General features: G+C 40.6%; 1 protein-coding gene across 4 annotated transcripts in view; it reads right to left on the bottom strand.

Moving 5' to 3' along the window:
* LOC106851629 (sodium channel protein type 5 subunit alpha-like) overlaps positions 1 to 14,549 on the bottom strand; it is a 212,447-nt gene that overhangs the window by 45,417 nt on the left and 152,481 nt on the right. For 3 of the 4 annotated variants that reach the window (XM_088157284.1, XM_088157211.1, XM_088157408.1), the window contains 2 exons: positions 12,490 to 12,636; positions 5,594 to 5,714 (listed from right to left, as the gene is read on the bottom strand). In XM_088157284.1, the coding sequence (XP_088013410.1) occupies positions 5,594 to 5,714; positions 12,490 to 12,636 (268 nt within the window). The remainder of the gene's footprint in view (positions 1 to 5,593; positions 5,715 to 12,489; positions 12,637 to 14,549) is intronic. The other variant, XM_088157355.1, reaches the window with a different exon arrangement.

Below are 14,549 nucleotides of genomic sequence, written 5' to 3'. Positions count from 1 at the left end.
ACTTGACCTTGGTCTGTAGTCCAAGACTTTGTTGTTTTTGGGTTTTTTTCCCCATTTCTGTGAAATCAAAATATCAAAATAATTTTGATGAATCAAGGCATGATCTGGAGAGGGTCTGAGCAATCCTAACTCCAGCTGTTTCTGTAATAAGGCAGGTGGTCAGCAAAGCCCAGCTTTGGTTCACTTTTATCCACACGGAGGAGACCATTCATTAACACCTTTTATCACAGCAAGTGACGAGGCAGGAATAAAATTTCTGGCATTTCTTATGACAGTTACTCATCTTGCCTGGTCTAACAGATTTGTGCTATCCCACTGAAATCAGTGCTGGGAGGGAATGGGTTATGCAGAAGACTTTGACCTCTTTGTGGTTTTGCCAGGGCTTAGTTTTGCCACTGTAATTCATGTTGGGTTGCATCATTTTTGAGAGCCAGATGATTTATTTCCACCATGGTCCTTTGGTTGGTAGATTACTGCTCATCAGAACACAGAACAGTGGAAGAAGTCCCGCAAAAGGGTTGAATTATTTACTGGTAAATCTCTGAAGCTGTTCTGAGCTGCATCCCTGCTCCAGCTGTCCAAGAACAATGTCTATTTTCAATTGACATTTGGGCATTTCATACCATTTCTCATAAAACAGAGGCCTATTTACCAAGAAACTTTTCCAAATGCATTAATACACCATGATATTATATATTTTTTGGTTGTATTTCAAACCAAGGGAAAAAGTCTCTTCAGTCATTAGGGTGTCCTATAGCACAGTCACAGACTGAAGATTAAAATATATATATTTTTTTTAAAAAAGAGAAGGAATTTAATATAAAATGCATTCTGTGCAAATATTCCTTTCATTCCCTATTCACATGTTCTAGCCAGGTGCACTCTAATCATGGAGCTCTTAGACCTGATTGCATTACCTTGGTGCATTGGGAAAAAAAATCTCTTTGTGAATGTGGGAGTTATACTGCAAAACCTTCCTCCTCAATGCCTGACAGCCAAGCCTACTGATTTTAGGCTTATGGGCAAAGAATTTACAAATCCACTGCTTGTTCACACCAATATATATATTTAAATTTTCATAAAATTATTATTTAGCTTTGGATGGATTGGGCTGCTGGCTCTCTCAATAAACCAGGAACCCAAATTAATTTCTTCCATTCTGTTGTCCAGCAAGAGTGGTACCTTGTGTTCAAACCACAGCAATTTTGTGAGTGCCTTTACACATGAGTTCTCAATTATTGGGACATTCATTTTTAGAACAAAACAGTATTTTTCTTAGCTTTGAAGGCTGCTTACAGCATTTCTTGCTTTGACACAAAATACAGCTTCCTCAGCATGAACTCAAGCAGGCAGGTATTTGTAATATGGGTTTATATATATATTTATATATATGCCAAGCTGGGTTTCTAATGACCAGTCTGGCTACCTGGGCATGCACAAATGAGAGAGCAAACCCAACTGTGCCCCCTTTGAGAGACTCCATCTCTCTCCCCATGCTGGAGGGAACATGATCTCAGCAGACTCTTCTTATTTAACCCTTTCCTCATCATCTGGCTCCACTACTAACTCACTCAGGGGGTTGGAACTGGACAACATTTAAGGTGCCTTGCAACCTGAACCATTCCATGATTCTGTGACTTCACATGTGGGTTTTGAAGTGTGAAAGGGAGATTTACAGTCACTGTCTCCAGTATCTGATTACCTGAGACACATCAGAAGATCTGAGATTTTACTTGTGTGCTACAACTGGGGGCTGCCAAGAGGGCATCTGATAAAACCACAGCCAGGTGTTTTCACCCTTCCAAGGTACTTTTCCTGTTCATCTGCTGCTACTCTCCTCAAAACACATAATCTAGGAGGTCACAACAAATAGGAATGTGACACCTTGGAGCAAAGGCAGTGGGCAGGCTGGCCTACCACTGATGTCATCCTTGCTTTGAGTGTGGGGGTGGATGAGTTTTAAATCTAGAGGTCCTGTCCAACCTGTATAAATTTAATTCTGAATGTATAATAGGGCTGTAAGAGTTTTATGATGCCTGAAAATTGTATACAACAAAATGCCAGCACGCCGTTCCTGGTGGAAAAACACAGAGTATCTCAGGTATGACAGCCAGAGGGAAGCAATACTTTAAAACTTGGGTTTGTTCCATGATTTTTTTCCTAGGATGACAATGAGCACATTTTGTTGGGCTTGGCTTGGTTTTACTCAGCCTTTAAAAATCATCTAGTGGCAGTCCCTGTAACTCTGTTTAGATTTATTCTGTTTAATGCTCTATTCTTTTCCCATCTCTTCCCTTTTTTTTTGCTTCTAAACAGCCGCTACCCGCAGTGGGGAAGGGCAGCACGCAGATCCCACCACTAATCAGAGCAACTTCGCTCAAGCACATGGCATTTTCCAGCTGATGTTTGGGCATTTTAGGAGCGATAATGGCTCCTACCATGGTCACATGGAAAGATGGTTCTGGGTGTCCTCGGTGTCACGAGTTGGGACCAACCGCGCGTTGGGCAAGGTTGTTCCTTCTCGCATGACCCTCTGGTGACATTCCCTTGAAACCTCTGCCAGCGGGCTGTGGCCGGGGAATTACGCCTAAGGACTTGGTGGAATCTTTCTCCTATTAGGGTCTGGGAGAGAGGAGCTCTCTGTGGCCCGAGGGCTCTCTTTGGATGACCTTCTGTGACACACAGAAGATAATGCCCAAACAGGGAGTAAATTTTGCTGCAGAGAACACATACCGATGGAGGCAACAGGACCGGAGTGTTGCAAGGCATCTGGAGGAAAAAGTACCCAAATAGCTGGCATTGGATAAATGTTCATTTCCCATCATCTGGCAACCTGAAATGGTCTCTCCATTTCTATCAGGTTTTTCCCAGCAATACTTGCTAGCTGCCAGGGCTGTGACCCTACCTTGGCTTCACATTTCCTGACCCAAGAATGTTCCCTGTTGACCCTAATCAAAACTATTTTGAGATGATAACGCATTAACAAGTCTCCCCAAGAAAAACGACCTATGGCTTATCTGGGTCACCCAACTCCCGGAAAACTGTGACCTCAGCAAACTTTCAGCAACTATTTCAAGAACATGCATTATCTTGGTTGCCTTTGTTATCTGAAAAAAAGGGGCCTGAATCTGGAACATATTTGTTCAGGACATAACCTATGCTGGATGTGTTTAGAAATGTCATAGTTTGAATTTAGATAGCTAAAGAAGTTAAGAAATCAACCCTTCCCCTCCCACTCTTCTTTTTCACATAATCTCATTCTTTCACAAATACTAACTTTCATACTCCCAAATATACCCAATTGTGTTGTATCTCTTTATAAAAAGTCAGTAAAAGCAGCACTAGATAAACCTGCCCAGTGCATGCCCTGCAATATTTTAATTTTAGTAGTTTAAAGCCTTGTCATCTCAGCTAATTAGACTGTTTGTTGGCTTACTTGGTTTTTAACTGGACTGAAGTGACAGCTGCATGAGGTTTAATTGCAATAGTAAGTTTGGGTAAAAATATTGGAAATATTTAATAGCAGCTGATTATAGGTAAACACTTTGTTTTCCTGCATAAATTAAACCTAATGTTAATGTCGTTGCTGTAAGAATAATTTGGACTTTCAATTTATGGCAATTTGACTTGAAATTTTATGAGCAAATAATCACGTGGTGTTTGTGCATTTTCGCCAAATCCATGAGCACAGTGATCACATTTAGCCAAAACAGTAAACTCTGAAAAATGTGCATGGATAACACGTGCTGCACAGGAAAGGAGAGGAGATGTGTTGAGGAGGAGATGTCACCTGCACCTGCAGGTGTCCCTGGGCACCATGCACTGGGCTGAGAGGTGGGAGCAGGCTCTCCTTCAGTTCCCATTTAGAGCTGGGTGCATCCTGGGAGAGCAGAAAAACGCCTTGACTTGCACAGGCACTGGTGAGGAACTAGAAAAGATTAGGAGTAAAAACAAGATGCAGGTACAGGAGTGCTCAGGAGGAAGGGTGGATGTAACCCAAGGCAAGCTTGGGGTTCAGCCCACAGTGCCTTCGTTTCTGCATTTCTCTGCTGCCAGAATGATCAGCAGGCTTCAAAGCTGGGCAAATTCTTCCAGTGATCCATCTAGAAGAGCCCTGCTTGCTACCCTGTATCCCACTGACAGCACTGAGCAAGACCTGACAAGCTGGGTTGGTTCCATTGTGTTCCTGCACCCTGGAATTTCAGGCAGGTCTGGTTATTTTAAGACAGATCAAATTACAGAGTGCTGCTGCTCTGGGAATGTGTTGTGTGATGTCTGCCTCATTTCTTTTAAAAACTGGTTGGTGATCATGGCCACCCATAGTTTCAGAATTTGTAAACTGGCATCTGAACAGCACTGATCTCACAGCACTGGCTTGTTTAAGCATCTGTAACATAATCACTTTGCCGGGCAAAATAGAAATTGCTGCTCACTAGCCCCATTAAGAAATATATTGTGAAAGAATGAAAGCACCAGATCTAATTTCTAAATGTTATTGCAATGGCCCGAATAGTTACACCATGCTTTCTTCCGTCAACTGCATTAATTTTTGGCTACTGCATTTAAGCAGAGCTGCCAAAAAAATGTTTAGATCCTAGGGACATTTGTAAGCCCTGCAGGGCTCCCTTACCTCATTCAATCATCTTCCTCACAGATATAGAGATGCACATTTTGCTGACTTCAGGGGCATTCATATACCCAGCAAATCATCTCTGTCTGATCCCATCTGAGCTGCTCTGTTTTTGTTTATAATAATGCTTGAATTTTCAAGGGATTATTCTTACATTCAGCTAACCCTATTTTTCCCAACCCAGACTTAAAAGAAAATGAAGAATTTGACTGAGATAATATTTGGAATAGAACTCATTCTGAGAAGTAATAATTTGGATGTTATTTACTTTATATATTTATCTTAACATAGATCTTCTGATGTAGCTGGGTTTTAAATCAGTGTTTGGGAGCATGTTGATGTTAAAATATTAATAAACTGATGGTGAATTTCAGTATTAAAAGAGATATGTAAAAGTAGTAAATTGTTATCTAAGACAATTATGTTAAATTCTCTTTACATAGAACTTCTCTGACGAGATGAAAGTTACTGGATGTGCTAACCTTGACACCCTTTAAAATAAACAGAAGAGAGTCCCTGAGACTCATGAACCTTCCAGACAGATTCTGTGAATTGCCAGATACATTTAAGCAACAGGAACATCCTGATCTGGTCAGTTCTTTACCAAAATTGATCATGCACATATATTGGAAGGCAAAAATCTTCACTGGTCAAACGACAAAGCATTTAAAAAACAAGCAACTCTTTAAAGCACAAATTATTATTTAAAAAGCCTAAGATTTTAGAAGCTGAAGAATTTTAGACCATGCTCTTGCTTAACTCACTTTGGAAATCCAAAGAGTGATGATAACAAGGGATTTTGAGTGTGTGTTTGGAGCATTATAATGCCTAAGAAATGAAGTGCATCTAGTGAAATACTACTGCAAGCAACCAGAGTAACGTGGTGAGAAGGTCGGGAGATGTTCAGTAAGAGAAAAGAAGGTTTCTCACCTCAGCCCTGCAGTGAAACATGCAGGCTCTTACCTTCGGGGAAGCAATCTTCAGGCTCCATCAGCTCCTCAGCAAACTCAGGGATCTGCTCCAGCAGCTCTGCAGGATTTGTCAAATCCACTGTGCTGCCTTCAGAAAGACTGATTTCATCAAGCTTGTTGTCAACAAGGGCAAAGATGAGGAAAACAAATTGATCAGTCGCCCTGAAGGAAGTAGCTGAGTTATCATTCCACTAAGCAACACCCCAGCTGAAGCCACCACACCAGAGACATTGCCATGCACTCCCCACGGTGCCACTCCTTGGTGACAGCTCTGCCTACCCTGACACCAGGGGCTGACCCATCAACAATAACTTAACATACAGAACTTACTTTTCAAAACAAAAGAGGAGCAAACCACAGAAAGAGAGTGAAAAGCCGTTGAATATTAATCATAGAATCTTAGAATGATTTGGGTTAGAAGGGACCTCCAAGATTATCCAGTTCCAGCCCCCCTGCCATGGGCAGGAACACCTTCCACCTGACCAGGTTGCTCTGGTTAATGGCAGGTGGAACCTTGGAATGATGGACTTCACCTGTTTGACATCGTGAAGGCTCATACCTTTGGGTGGGGGGTACCTGAAGTGGGACCTATGTCCTGAAGTGCTGAAGGATGAATTGGATGACCTGCATTGGGTTCCTGTCTTTGGGCCCCATTCCTGAGTTTCCTCACCCACAGCTGGTGGGTGAAACCTGCACCTACTCAGTCAGGACTGTGCTCTGCTCCTGCTGACAGCCTCTCCTCTGAGAGGAGCAGAAATTCCTGTCACCAGTGTCCAGTTACAGGAAGCTAAAGTACAAATCCATGAGAGGGCTCTTCCTCCTGTCTCATCCTGTGCCTGACTTGTTCTCACCACATGACGTGGCCCTTTGCCTTTCTGTCACACCTTTCTGATCTCCAGGTGATGCAGGAGGAGGGAGACATGGCTTTTGGAAGTGTCTCAAGGGTTCTACCACTTGCCTGAAATATTTCACACCATCATCTTAGGTGCATTGTTTAAATTCAGCATTTCTCAGATCCTCCTTTGCAAAATGGGGCAAGAATATTCCCACTCCCTGGAGCACTGGTTGTCTCATCTATTTAGAGCAGGAACTCTCAAGCAGATCTGGGTAAAAAAAAAATTCTGGGGAATGTATTATTTTCAAAATCTTTTTTGAAGGCTGAACTCATGATTAAAAGACATACGATTCAGTAAGTCATCTGAATATGAAATAGAAAATTCATTTCAGGTTAAACTTTCTTTTAAGAAAATCAAGACACTTTCTTTAGAAGGAAGTATTTTATTTTGCAAGGTGAAATAAAGGATTTCTATTTTGTGTTATTCCAAAATTAGATTTTACTTGATTTACTTGTAAATTTTACAAGCTAAATAGTTGGCCACTAAAGTGAAAGACCTGATATTTGCCCAGTCCTGCTCACAGTTTGTTTCTGGATGTATTAGAGCATTATCTGGTGTAAGTGGGCAATACCAAAGCTGGTATTTTCTATGGGTCATGGCAATGACAAATAGCTCCAAGCAGAAGAGGTGTGTTATTTGTGAACTGGTTCACTCTGTTCTCTGAGTTCCCACTTAAAAGTTTTTGTGCTTTATCTTGCAATACTACTGCCTTCATTTTAAAAAATGAGGGCAATAATACTTACCCACGCTTTTAAACAGCCTGTGAGATAGTTATAAGAGAGATGGCACGTACAGATAAAGTATTATTTTCATAAGCATGATGGTGATGGAGTAAGAGACTAGGCACAGCTTTATATATTTATTATTAATGTGAAAATGGGCCCTCTGTTTTCCGGCATACACAGTCAATGCAAAATTTATAGCTGAATTCAGAGAAATGCTGAACCTGGGGTAAAATGGGCAAGACTGAACATTCCAGCAGCACTTGCAAGCGGGGGTGGAAGCTACTTGTTTGCAATTAGCTGCAGCATCCAGAAGGTCATAGCATTGGCTAGGGTTTTTAGTGCTCTACTCAAAAGATCTGCAAACAATTGAGAAGAGACCTTTTAAAAAGAGAGTCAGAACAGGAAGAGCAGAATAGGTCCAAGATATGGATAAAGCTTCTGAAAACCCATATTCAGGATGCAGCTGTCATATAGAGCCCATTTCCTACAGACTCACAACAGTGCATGATGGTGGAAAAAAATGTCATACCAAAGTTTTAGCACAGTCAGAACTTTATGATACTGTTCATTAGGGAATGCATTTAGTCATTATGTGTTCTGCTATGAAGATGTCAAAACAGAGATCACTGAAATAGTCCTAAATAATATGCAGCTGTAGGATGTAGAAAATAGGAGTTCCAATGAGAAGAGAAGTTTTGTTGGGTATAATTCTTACCAATAGCCAGAAATCAAAAAAGAACTGTGAGAGCAATGTCAGCTCGATAACGTTTTCAACTAGAGAGCTGGATTTAGCAGAGACAGGTTAGGAAATTCACAGAACAAAATACAATGAAATTATCATAGACTATTTAGTTATTTATCAGGAGGAGTTTCCAGGCAATATTAGAATCCATCAGTGTCAAAGGGAGGTGGGGAACATGCAAGGCAAACAGACAGGTTTTCTTCTGAAAAGCCTTCAAAGAAGAGACAATGAGCATGGATTCAGAAAAGACTAGATTAAGGTTTGAGGGTCTGGGCAGGGACTAGAGAAAGGAACCAGACATATGAGAGAGAAGGAAAATCTTAGGGATGATTCTGGGAAGGAGGCAAAGGTTACCCTTTGCCAGAAAGGTTATAGGGATTAAAAAGGTTTTCATGAACTCAGGGAAGAATCAGGGACACAAGAGCAATTGATGAGGGGAATGAAGCTAATCAAAATTCAGTTGTCTAAAAAAACGAGCACTTCTTAAAATCATCCAACAAGGAGATCAATAATAAGAAGGGGGAGAGCCTGTTAGAATTAATATAAATGTAAGCAGAGAAATATCTAGAAATATACAAACCAGCATATCCAGGGAAGGCATGCTGCAGAGCATAAAGGGATCCAATATACCCAGTTAACACATCATTAGGAATCAATAGTGAATGCTCATGGAAAACTGGAAATGGCCCAAGAGAGCAGCAATAAGTAAACACAACACTGAGCTGAGAGAGGAGGAAAAGGGAATAATCATGGGAATCACAGATCACTAAACACTTGCTCTAGCCTGTGATTAAAGTAAATTAAATAAAGATGGAGAAGAGAAAAGGAGAGTGCTTACTCGGGGTGAAATGTCATAGACATAAAAGCAGTGAGGTGGTTCTCCTGTGTGCTAAGATAACTCTGTACAAACAGGGTGAAAAGAGGTCAAAAGAAGCCAAAAAAGACAAATACAGAATCTCCTCCTTCTTTCTTGGAATAGGTGAGTGGAGGAAGTGTGCCAGGCAGAGACAACGGGATCTATCAGAAACCCCTTTGGAAGATCTTCCCCCGGTGCATAAATTCATGTTGCAGAAGGCAGTTTTTAAAGTGTTCGTTGGTGGAGTGACTGCTTCAAGCACCCGGACAGGGTTTCCACACTCACTGCTTGTGCCTGTAATAGCATCAAATTGATCTGAAAGTGTTTTTCAAAATGCCTTTACCAGTGAGATGCTGAAATCGCATCGAAAGTTGATGTTTGCTCAAGGCTTAGCCCTCTTACCTCCCTTCTTCTCTGCCTCACCTCTGAAAATCAGAGCCTTAATCTATCAAATTGACACATGATATATAAACCTTAAGAAAACAGTTGGATGTCTGTTATAGAAAAGCCTACTTTTAAAATAAATTCTAATTGGCTCGGGTTCACCCATTGCTGTGTGGAGAAAAGCCATTCTAAGGACCCAAATATAGCACAAACTTTCTCTTCAGAGGAGGAAATCTGTGGGGATTAGGGTCAGCATTATCTTCACTAAAGATATAGAGGAGGTCCTGACCGATATAATCCTCATGTTAGCTGATAATATTAAATTGGAGAAAGTATTGAAATCGAGGAAGCAGAAGGGAAAAGAGAAGGGAAACATGGAGAGAATATAGCAAAATGGGACATGATTTTTAAAAGTACAAATGGGCGAGTTATAGGAAAATTTCAATGGACATTTTGGAAACCTGGAGTAATATTAAAAAAATTAGACATGATTTTGCAGTGGGATATAACAATGTAGAAAACCATATGAAAGCATCATGTCTAGATAATGAGATATTATTTCTTCTTTTACTGTTCTGTAGAAATTGTATTTGGAATATTGAGCTTGCTTCTTGGCAAAAGAACTCTGAAAAGGAGCAGTAGAGGGAATTGCAAAGAAAGAGGTAAAAAAAGTGAGATAAAGGGCACAGAGATATTAATTTACAAGAAATAATTAAATGAAAGAACGATGGTGCATGATTTCAGGGGGTAAGCCCCAGACAATAGGAAGCAAGCAACAGTCTATTAAAGTAAGTGATATTAATTCATACAAAGAGACTGATGGATAAAAATTGGTAAAAGATAGCAATGAAATGGCACTTTGAAAGGGAAAAAAAAAAGTGAAAAAAGGCTGTTATTTAAGGAAATATACCCAGCCATGAGATATTTCTTTTTAGCCAATGAATTATTCCTTTTGGTAAATGAAGAAATCTGAGTTGCCTGATTCATTTAAAGCCAGATTCCACAAAGTTGTACAAAATAGTTTATGGGTCAGCATTTTTGGCAGAGAAAGCAACCAGTTTATACTCTGAAGTCTTCTCCACCCATGACAGCAATGATTTTATTTCTGTGCTTCCTTTCTGATGATTTATATAGAATAGATTTTTAATCATATAATGTACCCTTTACTGACACCAGCAGTGTTTTACTCAGAACTCATCCAGTGTTTCCTGTTACTGACAATCCCTGAAGGCCCTGCCTCTTGGGCATACCAAATCTGTTACTCCCTTGCAGTTGTTGGCTTTATTTGGCCACTTGCAACTTCTTGGGACATTCATCAAAAATATGACGAGCATGTCCTTGTGTGCAGGCACAAAGATCTCTCCTGCACGGGGGGACCGTGAATGCAATGTCCACACGAGATCTGCCCTTCCAAAATAGCATCCTTGGGGCTTTGCTCTTTTATGTTGGCATTCATAGCCTCGTGTGAACTTCCGTTTGATTTCAACTCATCCCTGGATTATTGCCATGTCCCTCCACCTCTTTCTAAGCAGCTGCAAATAGAATCAGTTATACTGTGCTAGAGAGAGGTGGCATTTGTGTCTCAGGAGCCTTTGAAAGTTGAGGGAGGAAATGGGGATTATTTCTTTATCACGATGTTGCTGAATATATCGAGGCTAGAATGTTCCTGACTTGTCATGACATTTTGTTATAGCACTAAAAAAGGACATAGTTTTCTGGCCTCCCTGTTAGGATCACAGGGTTCATTTGTCTTGAAAAGATATTTAAACATGAAGGATACCTAATCCCCTGAGAGAAAAATACCTGATGTAGTCTTCTAATTCCTCCTAGTTATAATGTTTCTCTACATTGTTTGAAAGTTTTGTGTTTCTTTGCTAAATATGCATATTTTTTTCCTGAGACCGGGATATCAAATATTTGAGTCTCCTTCCTCTAAATTCAGGATGTTTTCTTTCTGAAGATGAATATGCCAAGAAGTACTCTGGCAAGGATTGCCCTTTAAAGAAATGCTTCATGGCTGGAGGATTTCTGGTTCCTGTGAGTGGAATTTATCTCACCTAAGTGTGCAACCTAAGTGCTCCCTTTATAGTTAATGGAGAGAAATAGGCACTTTTATGAGATCTGACCTGATGTAAATGCTGATTTCAGCTGGAGACACATTTACCTGCCTATATTGTCTATACAGAGGCCTCAGATGACAAGTTCACATTGCAGATTGTCTACATTTAGTTCAGTAAATTCTACCCCATATGACAACATGTATCAGCAGGCTTGGAGAAGGGGAGCCCTGGCTCTGGGATGGGTCTGTTTCCTGTTGTCCTGGCAAGATTTCTCCATGGGATTGTTCCTGCTAGGCACAAACTTGCCAGAAGTTTTGTAGCAGAACTGGGAAAGCTGTGTGGTGTGTGAATACTGTGCCATCCTTTCCCTTTCATTAATTTTTGTCCCACACAACCATCCCTGGTTCCAATCTCAAGCAGCTGTTGAGTTCTCCAAACTCCTAGGACATTCCAAACCTCCATTTCCTGATTTCAAAGAAAGGAATGCATCACTCTCTAATTATAAAGGTAATGTTATGTCAATAAAATTCTAAATCTGAAGGGGAAGAACTCCCAACAAGTCAGTAAGGAGGATACAGGCAATTGCACAGCCTGGACTGTTATTTTTGATATTTATAAGGACAAGATAATCATACAACTTGAAAATAAATGTCAATGTGTACACATCAAGAGACAATTAATGAGCTGCACTTTGGCCAAATCAACTGAATAATACCGTGTCTTGCTCTTTAGTTAGTACCTTGACATCAGCTACTTAAATTGTCACACCTTTCTTGGGCGTGTGTTAGCAGGAAAAGAAATGTTAATCTGTGACAGAGAGCAGATGTCCTGCAGTGAACTCAACATTCAGGTCTGCCAAGTCAGCAGATGTCATTCCTAGAGCTGCTTTTCAGTGGGAAATCACACACATATTTTCTCCTAAAATGAGACAGTAACATTATAGATGGTTTTGTGTTGCTTTTTTTTTTTTTTCCCCAAAAGCCTCTTACAATTCCATCTTAATTTATAAAGCAAGTTTCCCAAGCTTTCCAATTATTTTTTTAATGACAAAATCCTCTCTCTTCTTTACTAAGACTGTAATACCTATCACACACTATTGCTTTCCTACCCCTTGACAAACACATATTTTTACAAGCCATAAACCCCACATAAACCGGTGGCATGCACTACGGAGCTGGTGCCATGAATTTCATGCAGTATCAGGTAGGAAAGTTGTTTGTGTTACCTCTTTTTGCCCTACTGGAGGTGGTGGCTCAGCCTTCAACTGCTTATCCACGTGCAACTCACTTAACTCTTCATAAATCTCAGAGTTCTGACTCCGGACTCCTGGGCTTTGGCATCGTTGCCCCCTCAGCTGCAGCTGCTTTTCCTGCTGGAAATAATCCTAGATGGGTTTATTTCCTTTTTCTTTGATAGCATGCTTATTTCTTAAGGAGAACTCTCCAGCTAGAAGAGAAAACAGCCTGGACTATTCTCGTCAGGAGACAACATCTTAAGGAAAATGGCAAGAAATGAGATAACACAAGTTTATGTTGCAAATTTTGAGCAACTTGGATATGCCAAGATATCGGCCTGCAGAAAGTGGACATAAAAATAGACAAACTTTTTTCTGAGGTGGGAGGAAATTCTCTTGCCATCTCCATTTTGAGCCTGGTTTTGAGACACAAACTTCCTCCAGTGACCTGAGGTGCAGAGAGAGGTGGCTTTCAAATACCCAAGGAGTGTACTCTGAAAATTCTCAATCAGGTGGTGACACTCAATGTAAAAGCTAGAGAAAGACATGAGGGCAAAACCCCACATTGTTCTAGGAGTCTGCTTGAAAAATCCCCATACCCAGAGAAGAAAAGATACACGCTGAAGGGGAAGGAAATGCAAAGTTCACTGGAAAAGATAAGAGATGTCTGAAAATAGATATGGAAAAACTGCAGGTAAACACGCAAATGTATGAGGCTCCTATTCAGAAAACACTTAAGGCTACTTTGCACCCACTGAAGCACACAGGGGTCAACCACAGGCTGAAAGGAGAGCACACTCAGAAGCACTTCCCTGAAAGGGGATGGACTCTGGGAGCACAGCAGTAATTCTTTTCTCTCAGTAAACACGTTTGACTAGACCTAGTGCTTGCTAGTATGCGTGGTGCCATTAAATCCAGCCGCTTCTTCCTGGGGTGGTGATTATTGCTGCTGAGCTCTCAAGAAGTTCTCCCAGGACTAATGGCAGAGGAAAGGATGTTTGCAAGGCTGGTCCCTCCCTCTGGAGGCCCAGGTTCTCCGTTTGTGTGGCTTTATCGATCCACCTGAGGCGGGGATTTCACTGAAAAGTCCACAGCTCATCACAGCACTACCACTGTTTGTGCCATTACTAAGGCAGCTACTAAAATATTAATAAAACTCCAGCCGGATTCAAAGGGCTGTGCTGAATTGCTTACAGAGGGACTTCCATGCTGAGAAAAAAATTACAAGCATAACCGGATTTCAATAGTAATTATTTAAACCTATTTATCTTTCGCTTGTCCAGCTTTTTTTTTCTTTCCCTTGGCTTGACTGACATTTAGTATTATTCAGATATTAAGCAAATTTCTCTTCCCCAGGGAGCCCCAGACTACCTCAGTTTTAAAGCCACATCACCACAGGAAGTCCCTCAAAAGGTACCTGGAGCAGAAAAACACTTTATTCCAAATGTAACTATCTGAAAGACCAAATGACACAAAGGAAGCAGTTGGTTAAGCAAATTGCTCTCTGTATAAATACTTTTGGATTGTCAGGTTTGTACCAGTCTTTTCAAATGTCATTGTGTGTTTCTGGGAAATTAATTTAAAATCAAATTACTTGTTTCCTGCTTCGGAGGGCATGTGGTCTAAAATATATTCTAACTTTAATAAATCAAATTATGCATGTCCAAACCTATACCCTCTGCATAAGAAGGTATTACATACAATTTCTAGTCACACATTAGCACTCATCTTCATAGGCCAATAACCACTGAGCTTCTGCTCTGTCTCTAACAAAAAGAGCTTTATGGCTTTTCATCAGCCTTTATCTTTGGAAATAGTGTAATATTCAGGAGAAAGGCCAATGTGGAAGGCACAGGACACACAACTAAGGCAGTCAGCCTTAAAATGTCCTTTTTTAAAATGCAATGTGCATACAACTTAGTACCAAGTAATTTTAATGGCATGATATTGGTTATAGCACTGGAACAACAGAAACAATTGTTTCATGTTGAAACTGCAACACAATCTGAGGTGACGTCTCAAGTTCATTTATGCAGAAAGGTTGAGCACTC

The sequence above is a fragment of the Sturnus vulgaris genome, chromosome 1, assembly GCF_052056855.1.
Source record: "Sturnus vulgaris isolate bStuVul1 chromosome 1, bStuVul1.hap1, whole genome shotgun sequence".
NCBI lineage: Eukaryota > Metazoa > Chordata > Aves > Passeriformes > Sturnidae > Sturnus > Sturnus vulgaris.
The sequence above is the reverse complement of the archived record's forward strand: the minus strand, read 5'-3'. Positions and strand labels throughout refer to the sequence as shown.